The following is a 25,620-nucleotide window of genomic DNA, read 5'->3' as shown; positions in this document are numbered from 1 at the left end:
ACGGAACGGCACGGCACGGCACTGCCTCGGCTGTGGCCGGCGGTTTCTGCACGGCCTCAGTGACCGGGACGGGTTTCCAGCGGGGCCGGGCGCTGGGGGCTGCGGGGCGCCCGGAACCGGCGCCGAGCGGTCCCGACCGCGAGCCCCGCGGGCGGCGGGTCCCTCCCCTGGCTGCTGTGTCCCCGAACAGCCCCGTTCCTATCCCCGGCTCTTAACGGCCCCGTCCGCATGGCCCTGTCCCCTCTGCCCCTTTTCCCGCACCACCCCGGCCGCGGTAGCCCCATCTTCATCTCACTGCCCCGAAGCCCACCGTGCTCCCTTCTCCTGAAGGAAGGAAGCCCTCGGGCTCTTCCCAGCCTTGGGAGCTCCTCCCGACTCTGGCTGAGGGTGCCCGGCAGGGCCAGGCTGATGCTACCCCGGTATCCACAGCCCCAGAGCAGGGGTTACAGCGCAGGGGCTGGGGTCTATAGGAAGAAATTTCCACCTTGAACCAGCCCTCGAGGCATCGTACCAGGCTGCTCCAGGGCACACAGCGAACTGAGAGCCCTGCCAAGGAAGGAATAAAAGTTTCTGGTACGGCCGGTCCTGCTGTCCTGTCCCCATGACACACAGACATGCTTCGTCCTGTGTCATCCCCCGGCAGGGCAAGGAGCAAAGAAGCTGCGTGAAACAACAGTAGCTTAAAATTAATTTATTTAACAAATATAGCTATAATATAAATGATAATAAAATTTCAAATATACAGTATATTACATAGTACACAGAGCCCCTTCCACAGGAGCCAGTGGAGGAACAAACACAGGTAACAGCCAGTGCTGCTACACAGGGACATGGGAGGCGGCTCTACGCTTCTGCCTCTTGACTTCGCCTTGCAGAAAGTGAGAGAAAAGTTCTTTCAAGCCCCTTTTTTGCCATTTCTCTTCCACAGTTCCTTCCCCCATGCTGGGGGCTTTCCCCAGGTTGCCAGGTGGGCCGGGGGGGAGCAGGGCAGGGCTGACCCATGGCCACGCAGCACTGGGGAGCAGCTGAGGCGATGCCTCAGGTTTTTCCCAGCCAGAGCACGAAGCAGCTCCCAGGATGGCCATGGAGAGCAGATCAAGACTGGACGGGAGAAATGGAGCCAGACTGGAGAAGTCTCTGCCACAAGGCCTGTGGGGGAGTCCGCAGTGAGGGCACATAGCTGGAGGAGCAGGGAGGGAGCATGTGCGGGGCCGGCAGGCTGGGCAGGGCTCAGCTCTATGTGAGGTGGTACATGCTGTATCCCACATGTGCCGTGTACAGTCCCACAGGAGCCACAGGCAGCCCTGCCCGCTGGAAAGGGCTGGAGGCGCCGTACAAGGAGGCACCGGCCACAGCCGGGCCGCCCAGCGGGAAGGAGATGCCGAAAGCAGCGGGTGGCAGCATGGGCTTGGCTGCCATCTTCAGCTTCTCCAGCTCGGCCTCCTGGAGCCGCTTGGCCTTGGCACGGCGGTTCTGGAACCAGATCTTCACCTGGGTTTCCGTGAGGCTGAGTGAGCTGGAGAACTCGGCACGCTCGGCAATGGACAGGTACTGCTTCTGCCGAAATTTCCTCTCCAGGGCCAGCAGCTGCGCTGTGGTGAAGGGCGTCCGGGGCTTCCTGTTCGTCTTGTGCTTGCGCAGGGTGCAGGCTGGGGGGCTCAGCCGCCCTGAGCCGACAGCAGCAAGCAGGAGGAGAAGCAGGAAAGGAGAGAGACAGCTCAGTTAGCAGCACCCAGACACGCTTACCTCACAGAGCCCCCACCCTGCAGCAGTGGGGGCAGGGACAGTGAGGTCCCCCCCCAAAGTAAAGTGGCCCAAAAACTCCAGTGCCTTGGTCCTCCCTGCCTGGGGCATGCTTCAAATTGACATTTCCCCTTGCTGTAGGGCCGACGGGTGTTTCACTACGCTTTTTCAAAGCTCCCAGGACCAAAGTCACTCACAGCCACTTGTGCTTCATGGCCAGGAGCCCTGCGGCTCCAGAACAAACCACTGCACAGGGCTCTGCACACCCCCTCTGCCTTCACTTCACCGCTCCCCTCTCATTAGCAGCACAAATAAATTAAGAGAATGACCCCTCAAAAAATATATATATACATGTTGTCCTTTTGACTGGATTAAGGGAAAAAAAATAAACAAAACTGGCTGGCTTCTTACTCTCACACCCTCTTCATTAGGCCCCTGGGAACCAGATTAAGCATGCAATTAATTATGAGCTTGGAATTAGCACTCAGCTTCTACAACTCTTCACCAGCCTGCTCCTCTCCTCTTATTCGAGATTTCTAAGGGTCCTCAGCCTCAATTGGCCCGGGTTTACTTAGCAAAAGTAACTTGTACTTTGCAATTTAAGTAAATAAAACCACGGTGGTTCTCTCCAGAAGTCCTTTCGGGAAGCCTTCCTTTCCCCAAAGGAGCAGGCAGCTCTGCTTACAGCTCTAAGAGTACCCCAAAAGCTTCGCGGAGCCTCAGCCTGAGCCTTTCCCACAGGAACGGGAGCGGTTTGGGGGCAGGATGCGGCCCGGGACGGGCTCTATCGGGCTGCATCAGCCGGAGGCTGCCGCTCCACCGCGCTGAGCACAGGGGATGCACGGGACTTTCTGCTCGTGTGACTCTCGCTCGTGTTTCTGAGAATTTGGGATCTCTCCGGAGTAAAGCAGCAAAACATTCGGGTGTTGCGGCTCTCGGGACTGCCGAAATAACAACGCCGCAGAGAGCAGCCCGCGGGGCCGAAGCCCGAACAAGTCCGAAGCCGCTGCATCCGGGACCGTGCGCGTCCTTACAAAATAAGGAGAGCTGCTTTCAGGAAAAATAAATATATATATATATAATCCCTAAAAAACAAACAAACAAACAAAAAAACAAACACTAAACTCCCTGCCGAGGCTAAATCCTGCTCGCAGACTGCGCACGGTCGCTTCGCGCCCCCAGAGCGGCTAAGAGGCACCCAGGCCGGCTTTTGGTGTTTTCTTTTCTGCTTTTCCTTCCCCTCCCCGGCCAGCTTTTGGCACAAGAAACAGCCCTGGCGCGACCGCTCTTCCTTCGCCTCTGAAGCCACCGCCGGGACTGGCCGGGCTCCGGCGACATCTGAGGCGTTTCATTCCTTCGGAAACGCCCAAGTGGCCCGGCAGAGAGCGCGACCCGCCGGGAAAGCCCCTCCGGGAGAGGCCGGAGAGGAGAGGAAAGCCCCCGGCGGCCCCGCAGCGCTCCCCTCCCCCCCACGCCGTCGGGGTCCCGCTACTTACTGGGTGGGGGCGGCGAGAAGCGGGGACTCTGCATCCAGGGGCTTCGCTCCTGCTTGTCGGGGCTCTCCGCCTTGACGAGCGCTTCCTCGGGCAGCTTGACCAGCCCCCCGACGGCGAAGTGGCCGCCGAGGGGCAGCGGGGACGCCGGCGCCTCTGCCGTCGGGGCTCCCAGACGGGGGCTGAGGCTCCCACGGGCGGCCGCCCCGACGGCCGCCGGGACCCCGTTGCCCTCGGGGCCGGCGAGCGGGCCCTCCCTGCCTCCCGGCGCCTTCCTGCGGTCAGCCATGAGTGCCTCCACGCTGAACGGCAGGAGGGAAGGCGAAACCTTGGGCTTGTCGCTCTCCTCTTCTCCGCCCATCGCAGCCACCGCGACGGGGAGGCCGCCGCCAGGCTTGGCGAATGCGGAGGCGGGCGGCTCGTCGCTGCGGACCCCGGTGGGCGCGGTGGTCATGTCCGCAGCCGGGGCCATGCAGAGGGGGTCCGCTGCCGCCGTGCTGCGCGGGGGCGGCCGCCGCGGCTCATGGGGGGCGGCGTCGGGGCGCGGGAGCCGTCGGCGCGGTCCGGCCCCGCGGCGGGCGGCGCCCCCTGATAAAGGGGAGCGGGAGGCGGCACCGCCCAACCGGAGGGCGGGGGGGGCGGGACGAGGCTCCCCATTGGCTGAAGCCGCGGCCCCGACGGCGGGGAATGGGCGGGAGGAGGGAGGGGAGAGGGCTCGGCCGCCGTCGGGGCGGTGCGGGGCGCCTCGCTCGGCTCCCACCCGCGGGTGAAGAAGGCCTGGGCCGGCGGCTGGAGCGGGGCATAACCCGGGAGAAGGGGATGGGACGGAACAGGACGGAGGTTCGGGAATCGGGAAAGGGCTTGCTAACGTCGGGGAAACGCCGATGGAAGGAGTGAGGCTGGGATTTTCCTCCTGCGACCCCCTGACATGGCACCGTGCCGGGTGTGAGAGCTCTGCGTTATCCCCCCTGTGTCTCTAGGGCTGGCTACACATTGGAAAAAAAATAATAAAATAAAGCTTATTTCGTTTTTTTTTCTTCTTCTTCTTTTGTTTTTCTTTTGGTGCTCCGCGCCCATGTGCGCCTACGTGCACGCAACCCCTGGCACGGATGCGTGCGTGTCTCCGGGCCATGAAATATTAATTCCCCTAAAAAAGGGCACATCTAAGCCCCGGCCCCATTAAAGTCCGGGCTATTTTGTTTTGTAAATTTGGTTTACGAGCCCTTATCCCCGCGCCCAGGACGGATGTGCAGTAAAAGGGAGCCGCTCTCTACTGAGGCGATTGGCCGCTCGCTGGGAAAAGTTTATTGATAGCTGCAGGGCTCTAATCTCCTGGAAACACAGGAGGCTCTCGCAGTCATTTAAGGGTAATTATCTAAACGGGGAGGGACAGCGAATTCCCTTTCCTTTTAGCCGGCCCCAATAAAGATGGGAGATTAGGAGCGTATACAGTATGAAATGAATTGATATCATAGACGTTTTATTGACTGATAAACAACGGGATCTGGTTGCAGTGAATTGTCCCGCGCGTACACGACACCCGCAGCCCTCTGCTTGCTGGAGATGGCGCCCCGTGTATGCCCTATCCACGAGTGTACCCAACCCACGCGTATGCATTACCCACGCGTGTTTCTTGCCCACCAAACACACGCACACCTTGTGCTGTGCATCCAGAGGGATGCACCGGGCAGTCCCATTGCATCCCGTAGCCGCTGTCGGGCCGTGGGCTGGGGGTCGGGGGCTGGGGGCTTGGGGCCGGGGTTGGGGGGGGGGGTAAAGGGGATAGGGGGGCAGTGCTCGGAGAAGCGGCTGCATTGCTAATTGCGAGAATAAACAATCTGTCACGATTAGTCAGTGCCTCTAATAGGCAGACAAGTGATGTTGTTTTTAGGCGCCAGCAGCGGTCGGATCAAAGGCTTCAGCTGGAGGGGGACTATTGAGGACGTTAACCCGCATCAAGGGAGCAAGGCGCCTTAGCCCTGGGACATCGGCACATTCAGCCTGACAAAATTAGTTTGCTCTACCAATCACACGACATTTTCCCAAAGCCCCGGTGCTTGACGCGAAGATGCACCCCCCCGCCACCCCCGCCCTAGGAAAAGCATGCACAAATACCGGTGCATTTGTGTTTCACGTTGTCCCCCCCCGATCCTACAGGTAGGATCACTTATTTATTTTTTTTTCCCTGTTCCCAAACGCAACCGTGCGAAAGAAAAAAAAAAAAGTGAAAAAAAAAAAAAAAGTGATGTGTTTATTAGACCCCCGGGCAGCCCCTAGCCTACTTTCGATCTCATTGTTTTGATGGAAATATGAAAAGAAAAATAGAGCTGCTGTTTTTTTTTTTTTTTTTTTTTTCCTCCCTTTTCTTTTGCAGAAGGGTTTGGGTATTGGGATGTTGCTGAGGTTTGAGGAGACGAATGTGTGTCCCACACTGAGAGTGAGATCCCGCTTTCCTTGAGAGATGGCAGAATGAGATAATTAGCTTTTCATTTATCTCCCAGCAATGAACGGTTTGTGTTTACGTTTCTGTCATACTTGGTGGTATTTTAATCACTGTACCATAGCGAGGACTTGATTCTAATCCACATGCTGGCAAGCTCTGGGGCTGAAAACGGGAAACCAGTAAAGTTTCTTTCGTTTCTTGTTCCTTTCTCCCTTTCCTTTCTTTCTGGATGAAATATACAGGCTCCAGGTTAGGAATGAAGCAAGCGAATTTACAAAACGAAATCTCTCCCGAGATGGTTTCCCTTATTTAATGGGAACTGCTTAGCACCCGACCTCTTCTCGCCTTGCTCGCCGTGCCCGGGGTGAGCAAAACACCGCTGGAAATTGGGAACTTTTTTGGTATGGCTTCTGTCATGCTGATACTCCCGCTTGTTTTTAGGTGTCTCGTTCTTATTTTCCTCGTTTTCCTATACGGAAAACCGAAGCAAAAGGGCAAGGGGGGGGGGGGGGGGGGGAAGGGCGGGTGGATTGGGGAGGGAGAGGAATAGGTGACTTTATTGGCGCTTGTTCCAATCCGGTGTTTTTATTGGGAACCGTGGCGCTTCCCTGAAGGCACTTGTGCTAGATAACAGGATTGGGCAATTAGCATCCTAAACAGTCCCGTTTCGTATAATGAATGTGCAAGGCAAAGCCATTACCCCTAGCATTTTATTTCAGTGGGAATACAACAACAAGCGCTGGTAGGAGAGCGGGGGGGATGGGGAGGGAGGACAGGAGCAGTGCTAAGCCAATTCAGGGCATTGTCTCCCTTTGTAAACGTTATCTTTGACTTAAAAGCAGGAGTAAGAAAGGAGAGGGTTGTTGTTGTTTCCCTTGCTTCTATTTTATTTCCCCCGGGACGGCGGCTCTTAGGAGAGCGGCCAGCCCTCGAAGACACCAGGAGGCTTTGGGGACGCGGGGGACTTGCGGCGCCGGGCACCGCTGCGCGCTTTTTGCGCGCTCCTTGCGCGCTCCCTGCGAGCCCGCCACCCGCTGCCCTCCGAGCGGCTCAGCCCGGGGGGAGTTTCCCCCAAAACCACGTCTCCAGCAAGTGCCAGAAGTGTCCCACGGGCTTTACGAGCCCGCAAAGCCCTCCAAGTCTCAGCTCCCCCGGCTCCCATCACTGTTTTTTCTCTACTGACAACGCCAAAATACTCGCTTCTGCCTCGCTCCCCGCTTATATATTTCACCTCTCTTTTTCTTTCTCCCTTTCCCTTTCTAGCCAAATCAGACATAACCCAAATTACTTTCAAGGCTTCGGGCACCTGGGTTGTTCCTCGGGAGGTTACCAGGAGTGGGGATTGGAACGGCCAAACCCCAGCCGCCGCGGCGTCCCCGGCTCTTTGAGGGTCGGAGGAGCAGGACTGAAAGGAGAGCCCTATTTCAAGTGGCCCAAATTAATTTGATCGCGACATTATGATGCACTTGGAAAAGATGAAAGAAAGGGCTGGCCGTCTCCTCCAAGATCTCTATAATTATAGATAATATATCCTATTTCAAAGCAATTAGCTCAATCAGGCGTAACGAGGCACTTTGCTGCCAGGGAGTAACAATGCCTTACGGTTATTTAAGCTTCAAGATGTCAAGCAGACTTCGAGACTCTCTGCTCTGCCCAAGAGGGAACTTGGCTGGTGAAAGCACCATGGCTAAGGCGGTGGTTTCCCTTTAGTGACAACACGCCTATTTTATTTCATCATGAGTTTTAAAGCTGCTGCAGAGGTGCCAGCTCTCCCCGAGAACAGAATCGTTTCTCCAAGCGCATTTGGGGCCGTCATCTGTGTGGCATCACCTCACCCTCCCGCTCCGGGCTGCTTTCCTTCTCCGAGCCTTTCCTCCGCTCGATACCTCTTTCGTGCATTTTTTTCTGGGGTGATTCCGACTGTTTCTCGTTGAGGGCTGGAGGAAAAGTCGTTGATGGGATGAGCCCCGTGGCCTGCCTGGCCCCAGCATCCCACCGACCCCAATCCTGCCCCACTGCAACCCCCTTCAGTGCCGAGCCGGCTCCCTCCCCCCGAAACCTTTACCCTGCGCTGGCCTCGGGTTGGGCTTTTAATATTTTTTTATTTCTATTTTTATTTTACCTGAAACGCTTGCAGACTCCAAAGGTCCCAAGAGCAAAAAGAGCATCCGACTGCCGGCTGCGCCTTTCCCGGGCATTACCAGCGAGCCGTCGGGCTGTGTGTGTGCCTAGCCGTGTGCCGAGGGGGTCTGCACTGACAGCTGGGGGGAGCGGAGTCGGAAATGCCGAAATCCCCTAGTCCTGACCCAAAACTGCGGGACGGGGGCGCGGGGCGGGCTGTGTCCCAGCTGTTTCCAGGGGCGGTGGGTGCTGGTTTAGACCCAAATGAAAAAAAAAAAAAAAAAAAAAAAAGTAAAATAATAACTATAATTAAAATATAGAAATAAAACGGGCTGCTTTGCTTGCTCCTCTCCAGCGGGGCTGCACGGGTCTGGCTGCTCCGCGGAGCTGGGCTGGAGGGGGCAAAGCCACGGCACGGCACAGAACGGTACGGTACAGTACAGCACGGCACGGTACGGCTCCCGCCTGGCCCCGGCCCCGAGAGGCCGCTAAAGCAGAGCCGGGCCCCGGCGAGGCGTGCACGGATGAAACGCTGCTGGGAGGAAAAATGAATAACCGTACAATTAACCTGTCAGCTTTCCTTCCAGGGATTTTTATTGCTGGGGGGGGGGGGAGGGGGGGGGAGTGAGGGAGGGGAATTAAAAAAATAAATAAATAAAAGGAGGAAAAGAAAAAAAGAAAATGAAAAAAAAAAACATCGTCCCATGGGTGAGTCATTTGAACTGGACAGTTCAAGGGAAACAGGAGGCCGGGGGCATGAATGAGAACTAAACAAAGTTTAACTACCCCTCCTTCTTTTCTCTATGCGCAAAATGGAAACCTTATTATATGATTCACTGTGAATCACTAGATTGAATGCGATCATTATGAGTAAATGATAGTCGGGGCTCCGCCGGTCTTTTCTTTCCTAGAGGCAAAACTATAAAATATGAAGGATATAAATGATCTTCTCTCTCTCATAAAGGACATTCATTCAAAGCCGCGCTCTGTCTCGCTCCCAATTCCTTTGGTACCCCTTGAATTCCGCAACGATCAAGGTAGATTACAGCGAGTCCCGGTTTATTTGTCTTCACGTGCTTGTTTATTGGCGAAATGTCACGAAATGTAATTTGTCCCAAATCCTTTAACATGAGAAAATACTTTGTGGTTGAAGGAATCCACGCCGGTACCGCCAAGGCGATCTCCGATGCTCAGAGCATATTCATTATCACGCTATTTTACAGCGTTTCCATGTTTACTCCTCATTTCTCAGGAGCCTTTTACATATCGTTGCATAAGAAAAGGATTTCGCCAGCTCTAGTTATGAGATTTCCTAGATTTTTTACAGGCGAGGCCAGTTTACAAAAGCTGTATTGTTTGACTGCGGTCTGGGTTTCCATTTGGGGTAATTATTGTATTCCCAGCCTTCTTCTAATCATTTGCTCACAGGGACACAGTTTGGGATTTTTTTTTCCCCTTTTGAAGAAGATGAAATACTCCAAACTTGCAAGACCATTGGAATAATTCCCCCGTTTCTTTGTCTGTTGTGTAAAAGCTATTCCTTACATCTCTCCAAATTGCTGGAAAATATGTTGTGTAGAGGACAGCAAGAAAACATATAGAGCAGAAGAAACAAACGTCACCACGTTTTGAAAAAGCCCTGCAAAGTGCAGAAGTCCAGATCTAAGTCTGTTCCCAATAGAAATGTCTGTGTGAATTGGGAAAAAAAATATAATACAACAACAACAAAAACACACACACAAAAAAGAAACACGCACACCGAAAACACCAAAAAATAAACCCAACCCCCCCCCTTTTCGAGAAGGAAATACGTTTCAGCTAGATAATAATTAGCTCCTGGGGGAAAGAAAAAAAGGGACACAGAAACAAAAATCAAGGGAGATCCAACACCTGTGCACGGCAGGGCCATGTCTGTGCAGAAGGGTTTCTCCTCCAGCTGTGCATCTGGTGGCAGCAGCTGGAGGAGGGCCGGGAGCCCCGACTCAACCTGCAGGCACTGAAGCTGGACTTTGCCTGCTCTTTCCTGGACCCCTCTTCAAACCTTCCTGCCCATGTCACCCAGCTTCACAAGACAAGACAGCCCCCTCTACCTCCCACCTTTACTTTGCATCTGTGGAACCTGAGGCCCCAAATATCCCTCTAAACCAGTGGGAAAAAAGACTGGGCCAAAAAATTATTTTTGTTCTCCATTAAGATGGTTAGAATGTGATCACCTTAAGCTAAAATACCTCCAAGGTATGAAAATATATATTCATGCATATACATATACATGGATTTTATTTTCCTTGTGTGAAGGAAGCTACGGCTGAGCAACAGGGTAACTGCAGTCAGCTATCTTCCAGACACTGTCTGTGGAAATACAAAACAACATCACACTCCTGCAACTATCAAAGCCATCCCCAAGTATTTTAAGCTGTCCTGATGATATGTAACCTCCTGTTTAGGAACTCCAGTGCCTTATTATTTTGGTGATGTGATCTCACCACATCCTCTTGCTGAGTGGCAGCCGATGGCTAGATATGATACTGCAAGTTACATCATTCTAATAAATCAATGTAACCAAACAATCTCACTGCCAGAGGAGGAGGGGAGCAATCCCAAATATTTTGTAGGGGAACTGAATTTGTCTTTTAGAAAGCTCACGTTCCTCCCAGATTTTCCATCAACCACAAGTGTAGACATAATCTAAAATGTTCCTGGCTTGTCCACTGCTGGGTTAATTAGGATTTGGAACAGAAGAGATAACATTTCTAGACATCAGTCTGCCTTCAGCTGCCTTCATGTTATTCCCTGCATATGTGTTTTTGACATTATTTATGTAACAAGTGTGGGCTCTCTGTTGGTGTTGGGTCATTTTGCTTTTCAACAGCTGTTGTTTTTTTTTTTATTATTTTTATTTTTATTTTTTCTTTTATCCTTCTGTCATTCAGAGAAGAGCTTCTTGCAGCTTTTCAAACAGCATCTGACTTCTCGCAATCCACAGACTGAAGGCAGGAGCCCTACAACTCAGTGAGTATCCCCTGCAGGGATGAGCCCAGGCTGGTTGCAAAGGGCCAGGTTGGCAGCATGGGCCACGCTGCAGAGGAACAGGGTGTCCTCCTGCCCCTGGTGACAATGCTGCTGATGTGGGGCTGCATGGGATTTGGCCTGCTAATAGTGCCATTACTCTGGGGTTGGATTTGGGTCAGCTTAGGTTTTACTTCTGCAACAACTTAAAGGATGCCAACTAAGTATTTGCACCTACTTTTATTTTTTTTTTTCCTTTCTATTCATTTTTTTTTTTTTTTTAATTATTTTTTTTACCCCTATAAAATGAAAGGAGAGATAATGAGCTATGGCTGTCACATAAATTACAGAGATGCAAAGGGCAGGCCCTGTGCCAGCAGGTAGAGCAGGGGTGCATTCAGTTCTCTCTCCTAGGCTTTGTACAAGCCTTTTCATCTCTTTTACACCAAAATTTCCCATGGCAGCCTTCTTTTTGCCAGTCACCAGTACAGCTTTAAGCACTGGCAGTAGGTGATGGTTGTACATACACACCTGACATCCACACCCCATGCTGCGGTCACCCTCAAATGGGTCTGGGGGATTGGGGACAGCTTGCCATCCACTTGCCTCAGATGTAGCTATTTACAAGGAAAATCCTAAATCACAGGTAAATTAATTTCCTCTTCACTTATCCACACTATTTAAATACTGGTGATGTGTAGAAAAATAAGGACAGAGAAGGAAATGCTACAGGAGTGTGCAAAGAGCTGACAAGGGACAGGAACAGTGAGCTCACCAGCAGTGACAAGGAACATCTCTTGCACATGCGATTTTGAAAAATAAGGGGAGGGAGGAAAGGAGGTGAAGAAAAATTGAGAAAAGACTACTATGAGCATCTTAGAAAGACACCAGAAACTTTGTTCTTAGGACTAAATCTGGCTTCTAGTGACCCCCTTTCAGTAGGGCTGGCTGTGACCCAGACAGGTCCCCTGAAGCCCTCCTGGCATTTTTGTTTGGAGCCTGGGAATCTGCCTGGAGGACAAGGCTGGGGGACCAGAAGGTATCACCTTATGGGGCAGCCATGTAGAAGAACAGGATTTTTCAGGGATGTGATGGAGGGATGCGGGGATGAAGGGGATGGAAGGATGGAGGGGATTGAGCAGAGCTCCCTGGCCCTCACCCCACACCAGAGTGTCCCACCCCTGCCAAGGTATGGTTACAAGAAGGCAAACACCAACTCAAATGAAAAGCAACCCACAGATGGAATGGAACAAAACCAAACCAAACGTTGTCAATGAGGCAATGGCTCATTACATTTCCCCAGCCCCTTTCTAGCTCTGCTTTCCTGCAGATCTCTTTTGGGGTGAGGGAAGTCTGGACTCTTAAAACTCTTTGTTAAGTTCATGGGTACTAATCAGCAACTTTCCAATACTTACAGGTTTTCAATAGTGACTGAGACCTTTTCAGAGCCACTTAATTCCCTTACTTTTTCTAGTGTTTTGGATTTACTTGTCCTAGGACATTATTTTGCATTTTGTGTTCCCCATCTGCCCCCGACCAGCCCCCCCAGCATGACCTTTAGGGATAAAATTCAATTTATTTGGCTACTTTGCAGACAGAATCTGAAGCCTGCCTTAATTTGTAGTTTACTAGTCCTCTGATGTGAGACTACATAGAAAGTTCCTATCTGATCAAACGGCCGGTACCTTGACACAGCCCAATTATGTGAAAATATATCCTCGCTTATCATTTCAAACATCGTATAAGTGGAGAAACCGAAGTCGCTCCCTGTCTGTTTGATTTTCCTGTTCAGGCACACTTGTTTAAACAGGCACCGTGAGACTTTTCTGTAATTTTACTCGGAGGGATTTCAAACAGCGCTGTCGCCCTGCAAGCCCCAAGCCGGGTGATCGCGGCTGCCCCCGGTCCAATCCCAGCCACAGCACAGCAGGCGAGGGGCAGCACCAGAGCCACCGCAGGAGTTTGGGCTAAGGGCAAATACTGAGCTGGGCCCCCAGAGGGCTGGGGACCCTCTCACCTTTACCCTCCTGGCTTCACCTCTGTGGTGCTCAGCTAGTGAGCCCCACAGTGGAGGATGTCTCTTGAATCGCCCATTCTGCTGGTGATGGAGAGTACCTGAGACCAGATGCCCCCCAGTGTCTCCTCCTCCAGTTCTGCCCAGCAGGATTAACCCTGCTGCTGAGATAGTACGCAGCCTGGCCCCGCTGTATCCCCATTCCCAGCCCAGACCCCTCCTGCCCCAACCCCATTGTATTCACCCACTCAGCCACCTCAGAGGAGGTGTCCACTAGGCAGTGAAGTCATTAAAGCAGCCAGTTACCAAATGTTCATCATCCAGCCCATGTTTTCAACACACTGAAGCTGCCAGGCAAAAGGCATCTCTGAGAGATGCAATCCTAGTTGACCCTGCTGCACTTCCCACTGTATTGCCAAACATTTCCAGGGAAAGAAGGATTGGTTTGGGATCTCATCCCACAGATCCCCTTGCTTTCCTTCATGACCCAGCCATGACACACTCAGAGAGCCAATATCTCACTACCCAATATCTTCCCAAGCTGGACTAGATGTAGAAATCAGTGGAAAAAAGAGATCTATCAACAACAACAAGAACAAAAAATTAGGCTATTTCAGTTGTTTGCCCAACATGCACTGATCCAAAGTCTTTGCAGCCCAGGGCACTACCTCCCTTCCCTTACTTTTAACAGGTTTCAGATTAATCCCTGGGTGCCTATAAAGGACTTTTTCAACTTTCTGATAATTTCATGGGAGTAGGTCTCAGTGAAATCCACAACTCTTAGAATGGAGCATATAAAATAGGCCTTAGGGATTTTAAGTATTCTTACACTTCCCCTTTCTAAGAATCTGCAATAATCTTATCTTCAGTCATTTGACAAAATTCATTTTCTGCTAAAGCCTATGCAGAACATGTAAGACATTCAAGAAAAACCTCAACAACTAGCAAATCAGGTACATTAGACAGTCACTGCTTTTGAAAGATCATATTTTCTACTAATTTCCTTCTTTTTACCTTTTTTAACTCTTTTTTTATTCTCAATTATAAAGATCTAGTGAAGATTACTTTTTTTTTTTTTTTTCCCCCAATTAAAGCTATGTTTAGTAATTATGTTTGATCCATAAGATTTCTTTTTGCATCTATTTTACTTTGATCTATTTTTATTTATGTTTGTGTCATGCTCTGGAAGACTGATGTAAAATACTGATTGGATCTTCTATGTTGCTTCTCTGATTTTTTTAAATTAAGCTGTATTTGAAAGCATAACCAATATATGAATATTTGAAATGCTCATTCTTTTAGCTAGCAATGCTATCAGTTTGTAGAGTTGAGAGAAATGAATCACTTACAGAGAGAGAGAGAAACTTGTGAAAATGTTGAAACAGACCGGAGAAGCAGAGATAGAAATAGCAGAATCAGTCAGAGGTTTCTCCAGATACAAGAATGCAAGCAACCAGCTGGGATGCATTGCCTGACTCAGCACCGTAAGAGCAACATATTATTTGAAGATTAGCTTGTAATGACAATTTCCAGGTATCTTTATGGGAACTGAGGAAGTTACTCAACTCAATTACTGAAGTAAAATAGCAAATCCAAACAAAACAAAAACCCTTTGGTGGGGCAAAATCTTTAAACATGGAGTGCTCCTACTTTCTGCCAGGGACTAAATAACGGAGAGCCCTCTCCACTCTCTCCACTCTCTCCGTGTGGAGCTGAGGGCTTATCCCAAGCAAGAGCCTTGCTCAAAGGAGGGTCGAGCTGGCCAAGTGCCAGGGCCCAAGGGCTGCTCTTAATTTGCATATAAGAGGCCAGCTTGCAGACGATGCTATCTTGCAGAAGGCAGCAAAGCCATGCAACAGGCAGGCTTGATCTCAGCGTTCTGGTTGCATTGCTTGAAACAGAGGGTTTCACTCTGGGAGTTGCAGTCTCCACATCTATCATCACCCTGAGAAGTTTCTGGGTTCATTTATAATGTCTAAGGACTGATGGGAACATCAGATTGCTTAATATGACTTCCTATATGCATTACAGGCCATTTCATTTCATCCAATTACAACAGTATTGAGTTCAAAAAAGTGTGTGTTTGGATAAAAGATAGCTTCCAAAAAGGTAGCTGGAAATACTAAAAGATGAAGAAGTCATCATTCAGATTCAAAGATTTTTGTTTTAATAGTTAATTATCCACACAGTAAGAGGCCTCTTTTATTTCCAGCATAACTTTATCTCCAGGTTCTTGCTGTTGTTTTCTGCAACTGTCCCGGTGAAGTTAGCTAATGCTTGATCTTTTTTTTTTTTTTTTTTTTTTCTTTCCTGTAACAACATGAAGCCCTCTCTCCTTCTTCCTTCTGGTACACGAACCCAGCTGGGGCTGCTCCTCCAGCTGTCTGCCTTTGTTCTCTGTCTCTAGACACATTGGTGTGGGTCTTGTTGACCCTCCAACATCATAGTATGGACACAAGACTTGAGGTTGCCTTTGCAGTGTGAACTGCACTGGCTACTGTCCAGTGATGCTGTTTGAGCCCATCACTACTCCATACTTTGGCTCCCCTTGTCCCAGCATCAGTGAACTTCAGGTCTATCACTGAATAGTAGTCCTCAAAAGAAGGACAATCTCCTAGGAGTATCCGTACAGACTGCATTTACAAATTATTTAAATGGTTGATTCTCTGCCCTATTCTTATGACTTTCTCTGTGATTTGGGCTTGCAAGACTGCCTGCAGTCCTCAGCACTGTGTGAGAGCTGGAGAGGCATGGGCTGCCAAAGGAGAACAAGGTTGTGCCCTGCAGATGGGCATCCCGATGAAACCAGCACCCTGAAACCAGCACCCCACATGGGAGCCACAGGTGGGTCTGGAGTCACTTCTGATCCTCACACATGTCTAAAAAACTCATTGGATGCTCCTGAGCTCCCAGATATAAGAGAGGATTTTTCTTTGTAGATCTCTGAGCTGACATCAGACAGCAGCCAATTTACTGTGTTCTATTTCACATGCTGCACTGAGTTATTTGTCACTTTTTTTCCTTCTTTTAATATGTCCCTGCAGTTTGTGTGCTCAGCGTATCTGCCAACTGTGTGGAGAGTAATTGTTAAGTTGGTTGCAGTACCAGAGAGTCTGATTAAAAAACACACAACACATGCTTAAAAGCGTACATTTAGGTCAGCCAAAATCAAATGCAATCACTATGCATGGGGTCAGAGTGCATGCATGGGGTGGAAACAAAGCTGGGACTGGGTGCATGAGGTCTGGAGTTGGTTGTCCTTGTCCTTATTTCCATCTCTGAAAGTAACCTGAGGAGGAAGGGTCAGGAGGAAAGGCTGATGGCTCCCAAGGGTGGCCATGCTTGGCAATAGCAGCACTTTCTTTTTCCAGTGTCTCGGGGACGGTCCTGTTACATGTTGCTCCTCGGTGTGGTCAGAAATCTCTGTTTGGGATGGACTGTTGCCACAGCCTGGTGGCTCAGCAGCAGAGTGAGCAAAAACACAGCACTGGTCTCATAGCAGCCGGTGGAAGAGTAGCAGGAAAGGCCTGGAGCCCGTGAGGACACACTTGGCTCTCACTGAGCTTTTACTTGGTTTGGCAAGCAGGTCCATCCAACTTATTGGTTTAGCATGAGAGTATAGCTGGGGACAGGGAAAGGCACTGCCTTTCACTATTAAGTCTGCAGCAGAAGGTAAACAGAGTTTACCCACTTCATCCTGGAATACAGTTTCCTATTCTATTTTTGATTTTATGTTTTCTTTTATTTTGTACTATAACACTCCTGCCATTCCAAGATTGAAAGAGGCAAATGGACCTTAACCCAGGACTCAGTTCTGAGGTAAAAAACTCCTTAATCTAAATACTGAAGACTCTTGGCTCCTACAAACAGCTTGTTTTGCTCCTGTTCACTGTGATGGCAAAACTTCCCTGAAATTAGTAAATGCAAGCCTGGAGCAAAAATCAGCTCAGCACAGAGGAAATCATTTTATCTGAGTGGTACTTAGTATGGGCTTCAGTAACAGTTAAAGGAAAAATATGGTAACATTTAAGAGTTCAACAACAAACAAGAGCAAGCCATCGATTGTTGCAGTTAGTGCAACCCCCTTGAAGTCCACGGCACAAGCGCATGGGAGCTGAGAATCTGGCCCTCTGTCCTATGGGCAGCCTTGGATCAGATAACACAGATGTGTTAGATTAAGGGCAGAACCTTATAAAATAAAGTGCTGGCTGCACTGGGAGAGTCCTTAAAAAAATAAAATAAAAAAAAATCCATCCATTAAAACATGGAAAAACAGCAACAACAAAAAAGTATAAGAGAGCATAAAGAAGGAAAAGTTGATGTACTCCTCTAGATTTACATTCTTTGGACTTTTTTTTTTTTCCTCATGCACCCAACTGGTTTAAGGGTCTATTCTTTTTGTTGTACATGCATGCACATAACTACCATTGATGTGGAGTCTCCAGGTGATTTGATGTGCATTCCACATAAGGCATGGTGTCAAGTATATGATCCCCACACAAAAGAGCTGCCTGAGAACCACTCTTTGGGATATTTCCTTTTTTTTTTTTTTTTTAGATTCCTTTGCTCCACATCTAGATTTTAGCAGATCAGAGTGCCTACCCAAGCAGTGGAAGTACCACTGCTACTCTTTCATTTGCTTTGATCTGTGTAAATCTGGGGAGTGGGGGTTGGAAAGGCTGATGGGAAGGAAGTTTTCAAATCTGGGTGCAATCTTGCAAAATGATGCATAGTGTAATCCTAGCAAAGATGTAAAGGTGTAAAAGGCCTGAAGAGCAAATCAAAAGGGGCAAACAGGAATGAAGATATATGTTTTTGAAATAGAAGAGTTGTAAAAAAAATGATTTCACACATCACTGGATCATCTCTAGTTAAATGTTTCTGGTCTATAGTGTAACTTATTCTGTCTGCAAAGTCCAGAGTAAGACTGCTCTTCTCCACAGGGTACAATAAAGGCATCTATTTTGGCAATTGCAATTAGTGTGAGATACAAAAGGTTAGCAGAAAAAGAAGAAGAATATATCTGCAATCAGTAAATGATTTCGGGTAGATGTCAGTAGTGTAGCAACAGTGTACACCAGGGTGAACCAAGACTTGCTTTCAGTGGAGGACTAAAGCTATGTATCAGGCTGGAACTTTCTGTTCAAGTTTGGTATAGTGTGCCTCCACAAGACATATGATTATTCTGGGGGTAGGGTTTTTGTGCAGTAAAGTGATTAGTAACTTTTTCAGACAAAAAGTAAAACCATTGTTCTGCATTGTTAGATTTTGCTGTATTTCAGAGAGAAATATCAACAATAAAATCAACCCAGAAATAATCAACCCAGATTTTGCTTTCTCTCTTGCAGGCTTCATCTCAAGTGTATGCCAGTTTGAAGCTGTGGTATGAAAAATTCTAAATTACTGCTAATTTTATCATGTTAACAGAATTACAAAACATGAAATCAAATTAAAATTTATCCCTCTTGGAACAGCTTGTGTACATAAGTTATTTGAAGTTTTCTAAGCCTGCCTTGTTGTTTTCTGATGTTATGCTCTCAGAAATGTCCTGGTTGAACCAGAGGAGATACAGAGAAGCAGGGTGGCTAGAAGAAGGGATGAAAGGATTAGAGAAAATTGTAGTTCAGGGTTTGAGGGAATGAAGGTAGGATGCAGAGCCAGATGCAAAGTGAGTTTGCAGCAGGAGTAGGATGTTCTGAGCAGAACTTTGGAAAGAAAAAATGAGGAGATGAATATGGATATGCCACAGGTTTGCTTTCATGAAGAATGGGGAGAAGGGTACTGTAGGTAGTAAGAATGGTTTTTTTATAAAGAAATTGGTCTGAAAAAAAGCTCCACATATGGTAATAGTCCTCTGAGTAGTTCTAGCAACATAATTACTGTCTGAAACAGTTTTTCAGTGAAAACGTACACTTGGATCAGCCAAAATCAAATGCTATCACATTTGTTTAATTTTTTTTTTCAGTCAGACTCCTCTCTTTCCAGTTCAGAAGGCACCAGATATATATTTTTTTTTTCTATTCTAAGCTAGTATTTAACATTGCTCACTTTTAAAACAGAAACTCAAGAACTAAACTCAATTTTCTGTTTGAAAGAATTACAGATTTTTTTTTTTCTTTTTTGTATTCCAGGACAAACGTAAAATTAAGATTAGAGTCAACCTACAACACTTTTACAGCATCTCGCCCCTTCTTCCTTCTCTGAATTTTTGTAGACAAAACATAAATTATTTTCACAACATCCTAGGCCCTTCCCCCTACAGAATAACTTCAATTTCTGAGTGCATCTTTCCCAATTCTATACCTTAAAAATAGTTTAAGAACACAACACGTTTGTGTTTAAATGCCAACATTTCTATAAGGAAGACACAAACATGCTGTTTCAGACATTTCCCCCACCAGAGATCACACAGAGACTGATGTTTTCAAATGCTGACAGAAAACACATCTCAAAGTCACCATTTGCCATCTGACCCTGTACCTCAGTCACTCTTACAAGGATAAAACTGAAGGCAGAGCTATCTACAGTATAATTTACAAAGGCCACTGCATGCTTTGCCAGTTGCCAAAACACTCAAACTTGTTATCAATAAACACCATCAAAGGTCAAGGCATTGCTCTGGTGGTGGGGCACAAGGGTGCTGAGATGTGGCTTGTAAGGGAGGACCAGGCGATGACAGAGATGGAGATGAGGAGAAGCCGAGGGGAAAGTAGGGAGAGTTCAACTAGAAAAATGCTTGCTACTTTCTGCTTCTCAGATTCCTTCTGTAGGACATCTGTGCAGTGGGGCACACTTAATCAGAGCAAATAAAGAAGCTAAGAGTGAAAAATTACTTGCAGTTCCAGGTTTAGCTCTGTCATGCTTTAAAGAATACATATATCTTGGTGAGCAGCTGATCAACACAAACTACAGCATTTTCATAAACATATTTCAACATTAAACTTTATTATGTAATGCACTGGGGCAGTGTCTCCTAAAATTAAGAATGGTATTACTTTCACACAGTTCATTGTACTTAAAACACAAATCTCCATCATGCACCCATGGAAAGACCAGTGTAATCTGTTCTGTAGGTGCAAGCACAGAAAGATCTGTATCTAGATTGCCCTAAGGACTATATTTTGTTTTTAGCACCTTGATATAGCGGAACCAGAAAACACTAAGAAATGAAGATTTAGTTAGCAGTAGAATTCTTCATTAGCTGGTCTGAGCTGCACACATATTAAGGCAATGTTAACCATTTTTTAAAAAATTCTTGATTTAAAAAATCAGTTTTGGAAGTTAGCATGTCAGAAAAAAAAACACTCATAAATACATTGATATTATCAGGAATATGTTGACATATTTTACTAAAATTACTAAAAGTAAATTTTAAGGATTTTTTCTCTCTCTCTTTCTCTCTTTAGTATTAATACTAGGAACTTTTTTTTTTTTAATGAAAATATAATGATAGATGTCTGTCTTGAAATTCATCTGCCTCAGTTAAATATTTCTTACTTGAAGATAGTTTATCAGTTATGATAATGCATTTATTTTCCATAGCGATTAACAGGATGACAAGAAAATCATTATTTCATGTGTGGAAAGGGCTGTAAAATATGAAGCAATAGCAGAAGTCATATGCAAACATCTAATGCAAAAATTTTCTTCCCCTCCCAGAAGATTATTTTGCAGAGAGTTTTAACAGTTCTTTTCATATCTGATCAAGTTTTGTAGTTAAGAAGGCTGAATTGTTCCTTTATCCTTCAGGGTTTCCACTTATTTTTACAGCTACACAGCACCAGGAGAGGAGTCCCCAGCCTCCCCCATCTCTAGCCAGCTTCTGACTTCTACAGGTTGTGTCTGCTAAGAGTTAACTAAACCAGAGCTGACTGTTAAGGCAGCTTCCCACCACTCTGAGGAAACTACATTAAATCCTGTTAAGCCATAGTGATAATTTTAGGTCACTGTTGACTTACCTCCCTACCTGTAACTTCCTTCTCTGTTTGCATCCTTTATTTATTTATTTATTTATTTATTTATTTATTTATTTATTTATTTATTTATTGTTAATTTTGACATATTTTTATACAGGCAGCTGAAGTCAATAGCAGGGCCTTTCATTTTGTAAGTCAGTCAAACTTATGAAGGTGTCTTAAGTGTAGAGAGATTTGGCCAAGATGTCTCCCTGAAAGTACATCTAAAGTTTTAACAACTGTGACGATTGGAAAATACACACTATTTTGCCTTTTTATTGTCTTTGAATGTTGAAGGTAATGAACTTTTCTACGTATAAACGGGATGTCCCTCTTCTGCTGTATATCAGTTTGGAGGGGGAGAATCCAAGCATAAATAATCCATCAGCCCAGTTGCCTGGTATGAATTCAGACAAATATGTTTAACCAAACATGGATGCTTCAGAGGGTGTTCTTGTGGTTACTCCAACTGCTTTCGTTATACATTTATATTAACAATGTGTCTGCTCACCATGTGCAATAAAACAATTTCTGAGGCTCAGCCTCAGAACATGAGGCTTGTTCACCGCCTTAGATAATAGCACTGCTTGTTTGCACTGTTCTTATTGAACTTTCTAAATATATGTCATTTTCCTTTTCATTCTAGGAGTGATTGTACATTACAGCAATTACAGACAAACCCTTCCAGACAGTTTGAAGACCAAAACTTTCTTTGTGTGGAAGTCCAAAAGCAATTATTGGCATTACAGTTTAAGAGAAGCATTCCATCTCCATGATGCAACAGCAGTAGCTTTCTGTGGCATGTTAAATAAAGCAAATTGCTCTGTAGGAGACTAATACATGCAGAGCTGTTATGAAAAAATAAAATCATACAGCTGCTCTGAAAGAAATAGCAATCTCCTCTTCAAAAATATACAGAACTTCTTCTGGCACTGTTATAAACATAAGACACCAAGCATCTTTAACCTTTGCTGTTACCTCCTTGATGTTTCATATATTGCTTCAAGACTCCATAAAGATACAAATGTGCTAATTATCAGTCAGGTCAAAATGGAAGATGACAGCACTTTCATAATACACACCAGAATATAGAAGTGAGTTATAGATTTTTTTTTTTTTTTTTCATAGCAGTTTCAATTTGCAGAAAAGAAGAAAATGAATGGACTAGAGGCTAGAAGAGATGACCTTAAAGCTCTGAAAGTCATATTTTCCTATTGTGGGGGATTCACTCCCTTCAGTTATGCTATCAAAAATAATTAAATAAAATTTTCACCTAACATATCTGTGAATTATTCACTAAGCTCAGTTAGGTGTGTGAGTACAAAAAAAGGGGTGATCAAATACACTTAGAATTGAATGTCTCAGAAAAAGTTGCAATATTACTGCAAGAAAAACAATGAGCATTTTTCAGCACTTTGAGATCCTCATATTAGTAGCATGAGAGGCTTGATCCTAAAACATGATTAACTGTTCACCCTAAATGTATTTATACCAGTTGACAATCAGTCTGGAAAAAAAAAATTGTAAGAAGATGAAGAGGACACTATTACTAAAACAATAAATATATAGGACATAGTTGTCAGGTGAAAGAACAAAAATATGAGTATTCAGGAGAATGTATGCAATCAAAATAAATGGATCAAATATTACAGCAGCTCATTGGCATCTATAAATGGAGTTGTAGCAATTTTTTTTTCCAGATAAATTTCTGCTCTAGAGGATAGAGAAAGCTTTGAACAGAACAGAAAGGAATTGCTTTAACAGCTGCATTATAATAATGAAACATTAGAGTAGCTGATTTCCCCAGTCATCACACAGACTGTTGTTTTGAACAGTGAATGTGGTGAGGTTTGCAAAACAGAGAACACTAATTTTTATGAGACAAAGCCAGGTTTACTAGGACAGACCCTGAACATGAGGAAATTCACTTTTTTTAAAGAACAAATTAAGCCACTTTGCTTTCCTCTCCATCAGAGTGAATGCCTGTCTAAAAATTTGATGGAAAAGCTGAACAGAGTATAGAGCATTCTTGGAGGGAAGGAGTTGGAGAGAAAAGGTAGAAAAGGTTGGCCAGAATATGATGCTTTTTGCAAAGTTTCAAGTGCCAAGGCAAAGAGCAGACTTCCCATAAACATCAGCATGCAAAACAAGCATGTGCTTTCCTATATTGTACTGATGTTTTGACAAATATATATGTTTTTTTTTTTTTTTTTTTTCATTATAAAATGATTTGAGGGTGGTTAGTTAAGGCTAGTTATTAATTAATTTGGTATTTCTTCTGCCAAATATACTCTGGAAGGAATTGGCTTGTATCACCATTATGAGCCTTACACAATTCATAGAATCATAGAATGTCCTGAGTTGGAAGGGACCCACAAGGATCACTGAGTTCATCTCCTGACTCCACACAGAACCACCCCAAAATCAGACCTTATGTCTGATAGCATTGTCCAAATGCTTCCTGAGCTGTGGCAGGCTGAGGGCCCTGTGCCCGACCACCCTCTGGGTGCAGAATCTTTTCCTAACACCTAACCTGTCCCAGCCTGTCCAAGCTCCATGCCATTCCCTCAGGTCCTGTCGCTGTCCCCAAAGAGCAGAGCTCAGTGCCTGCCCCTCCTCTCCCCTCGCGAGGGAGCTGCAGGCCACCATGAGGCCTTCCCTCGGTCAGCTCTGCACTGGGCTGAACAAACCAAAGGACCTCAGTCACTTCTCATATATCTTACTCTCTAGACCTTTCAACATCTTCATAGCTCTCTTTTAGACATTCTCTAATAGTTTTATGTCCTTATGTTGTGGTGTCCAAAACTTCCTTTGTCAGGCCAGTCATGCTGAGCCTGATGCACCCTGGAGTACGGTTGGCTCTTCAGGCTGCCAGGGCACGCTGCTGGTTCATATTCAATTTGCCCTTAACTAGAACCCACCGATCCTTTTCTGGTGGGCTGCTCTCTATCCTCTTGTCCCCCATTCTGTAAACACAGCTAGGGTTGCCCCATCCCGGATGCAGTATCTGATACTTGCTCTCATTAAACTTCATATTGTTGGTGATTGCCCATCCCTCTAATTTGTCAAGATCTCTCTGCAAGGCCTGTCTACCCTTGATGGAGTCAACAGCTCATTCTAGTTTAGTGTCATCTGCAAATTTAGTGCAATGCAAACATCTGCAATACCTTCAAGTCCTGCATCCAAGTCATTTATAAAAGCATAATTAAAAATAAATAAATAAATAAAATAGAGTCCTGCAGAACCCCACTACTGACTGGCTGCCAGCCTGATGTAACCCCATTTATTATAATCCTTTGAATTGAGCCTGTTAGCCAATTGTTCACCCATCATATTATATATATATATATATATTATATATATATTATTATATCATATCATATTATATATATATATATATTATATATTTGTCTATATTTGTCCTGTATGCAGGACATTTTGTCCAGAAGGATACCATGAAAAACGGTATCAAAAGCTTTGCTGAAGTCCAAAATATTTAAATAAACTGGCTTCCTTTGGTCAACTAGGTGGGTAACTTTTTCATAAAAGGAAATTAAGCTTGTTAAAAAGGACTTTCCACTTGGGAATCGATGTTGGCTGTGACCAGATGCATTGGAAAGATGACTATATTGTCTTTCATGTGTTCTTTAACAATTTTCTCCATAATTTTACCAAGCGCTGAAGTGAGACTGACAGGCCTATAATTACCAGGGTCTTCTTTCTTGCCCTTCATGAAAATTGGAACAACATTTGCCAGTTTCCAGTTTACAGGGACCTCTCCAGATTTCCAAGATCATTGAAAAACAACTGACAGAGCTCTCAAAATGACATCAGCCAGCTCTCTCAGTACTCTGGAATAAATCCCAATAGGCCCCATAGACTTATATGCATCCAGCTGGAGCATCAAATCCTGCATGAGTTCAGAGTTGGTTGGAGTTTGCCATTCCTGTGGTCATGGTCCATCAGCCCCAGGTTCCAGGACTCAGGACAAGGGCCCAGGACTAGTCCCACCATGTTTCACTTTTATTAATGGTGTTGTGGCTCTGGGACAGAACTAAACCTAGCTCTTCTTGCTTGTTCCTAATGCTATGTGCATTGGTGTAGAAACATTTCAAATGTGCTTCATTTTACCCAGCACCTCATGGAGCAGACTGAGGGATCTCATTAGCATCCATTCCCTCAATTTTGTCATGCTGTCCTATAGCTTATCACTGGCAAGCGTGTTTTTATCACTTTACCCCTTCAAATCTAGTTTAAAGACCTATCAATCAACCCTGCTAACTCTTGCACAAAAATCCTTCTTTCCTCAGAGAAAGGTGTATACCATCAAGTGCCAGCAGGCTTGGTGTTGCATGGATCATCCCACGACCGAGAAGTCAGTGACACTAGCCTTTCAGCAACATAATGATCAGCTAGATCTCCCTGCTCATTTCAATATTGTTTCCTGCTACTGGAAGGTTAGAGGGAAAAATACGTGTGCATCTGATCCTTTAACCAATCTCCCCAAGGACCTAAAGTCCCTCTTCATTGACCTTGGCCTTCTCTTTACTACTTCATCACTGCCAATGTGAAAAAACAGTAATAGATTAATCATCATAGGGCTGTACCAGGTGAGTGAGTTTTCTGGTAATGGGCCCAAGGGAGGTAGCAGATTTCCTTATGTGTTGGGCCAGGTTGGCATATTGGGCCCTCTGTTCCCTTCAGAAAAGAGTCACCTATGACAACAACTCTTCTTTTTTTTTTCATGACAAAGCTGATGGTGATATGGAGGGTAGGCTGACTTGCTCTGGGTGACCCTTCCAGCCATGATGGACCTTCGACCACACTATCATTTACCTGGCCATC

At 46.2% G+C, this 25,620-nt stretch overlaps 1 protein-coding gene across 1 annotated transcript; it reads right to left on the bottom strand.

Moving 5' to 3' along the window:
* Nucleotides 1-721: 721 nt before the first annotated feature.
* On the bottom strand, nt 722-3,766 carry MSX1 (msh homeobox 1). Its single transcript, XM_082760070.1, has 2 exons — nt 3,240-3,766; nt 722-1,667 (listed from the first exon to the last, which is right to left on the bottom strand). Exons 1-2 carry the CDS (start codon nt 3,706-3,708, stop codon nt 1,237-1,239), a joined length of 900 nt encoding a protein of 299 aa, XP_082616196.1. The 5' UTR covers nt 3,709-3,766; the 3' UTR covers nt 722-1,236.
* Nucleotides 3,767-25,620: the final 21,854 nt, after the last annotated feature.

This window comes from Aythya marila (genome assembly GCF_965140915.1).
Source record: "Aythya marila genome assembly, chromosome: 4".
In the NCBI taxonomy this organism is placed as follows: Eukaryota; Metazoa; Chordata; class Aves; order Anseriformes; family Anatidae; genus Aythya; species Aythya marila.
Note: the sequence above shows the minus strand (reverse complement) of the source record. Positions and strands in the feature narration are given on the sequence as shown.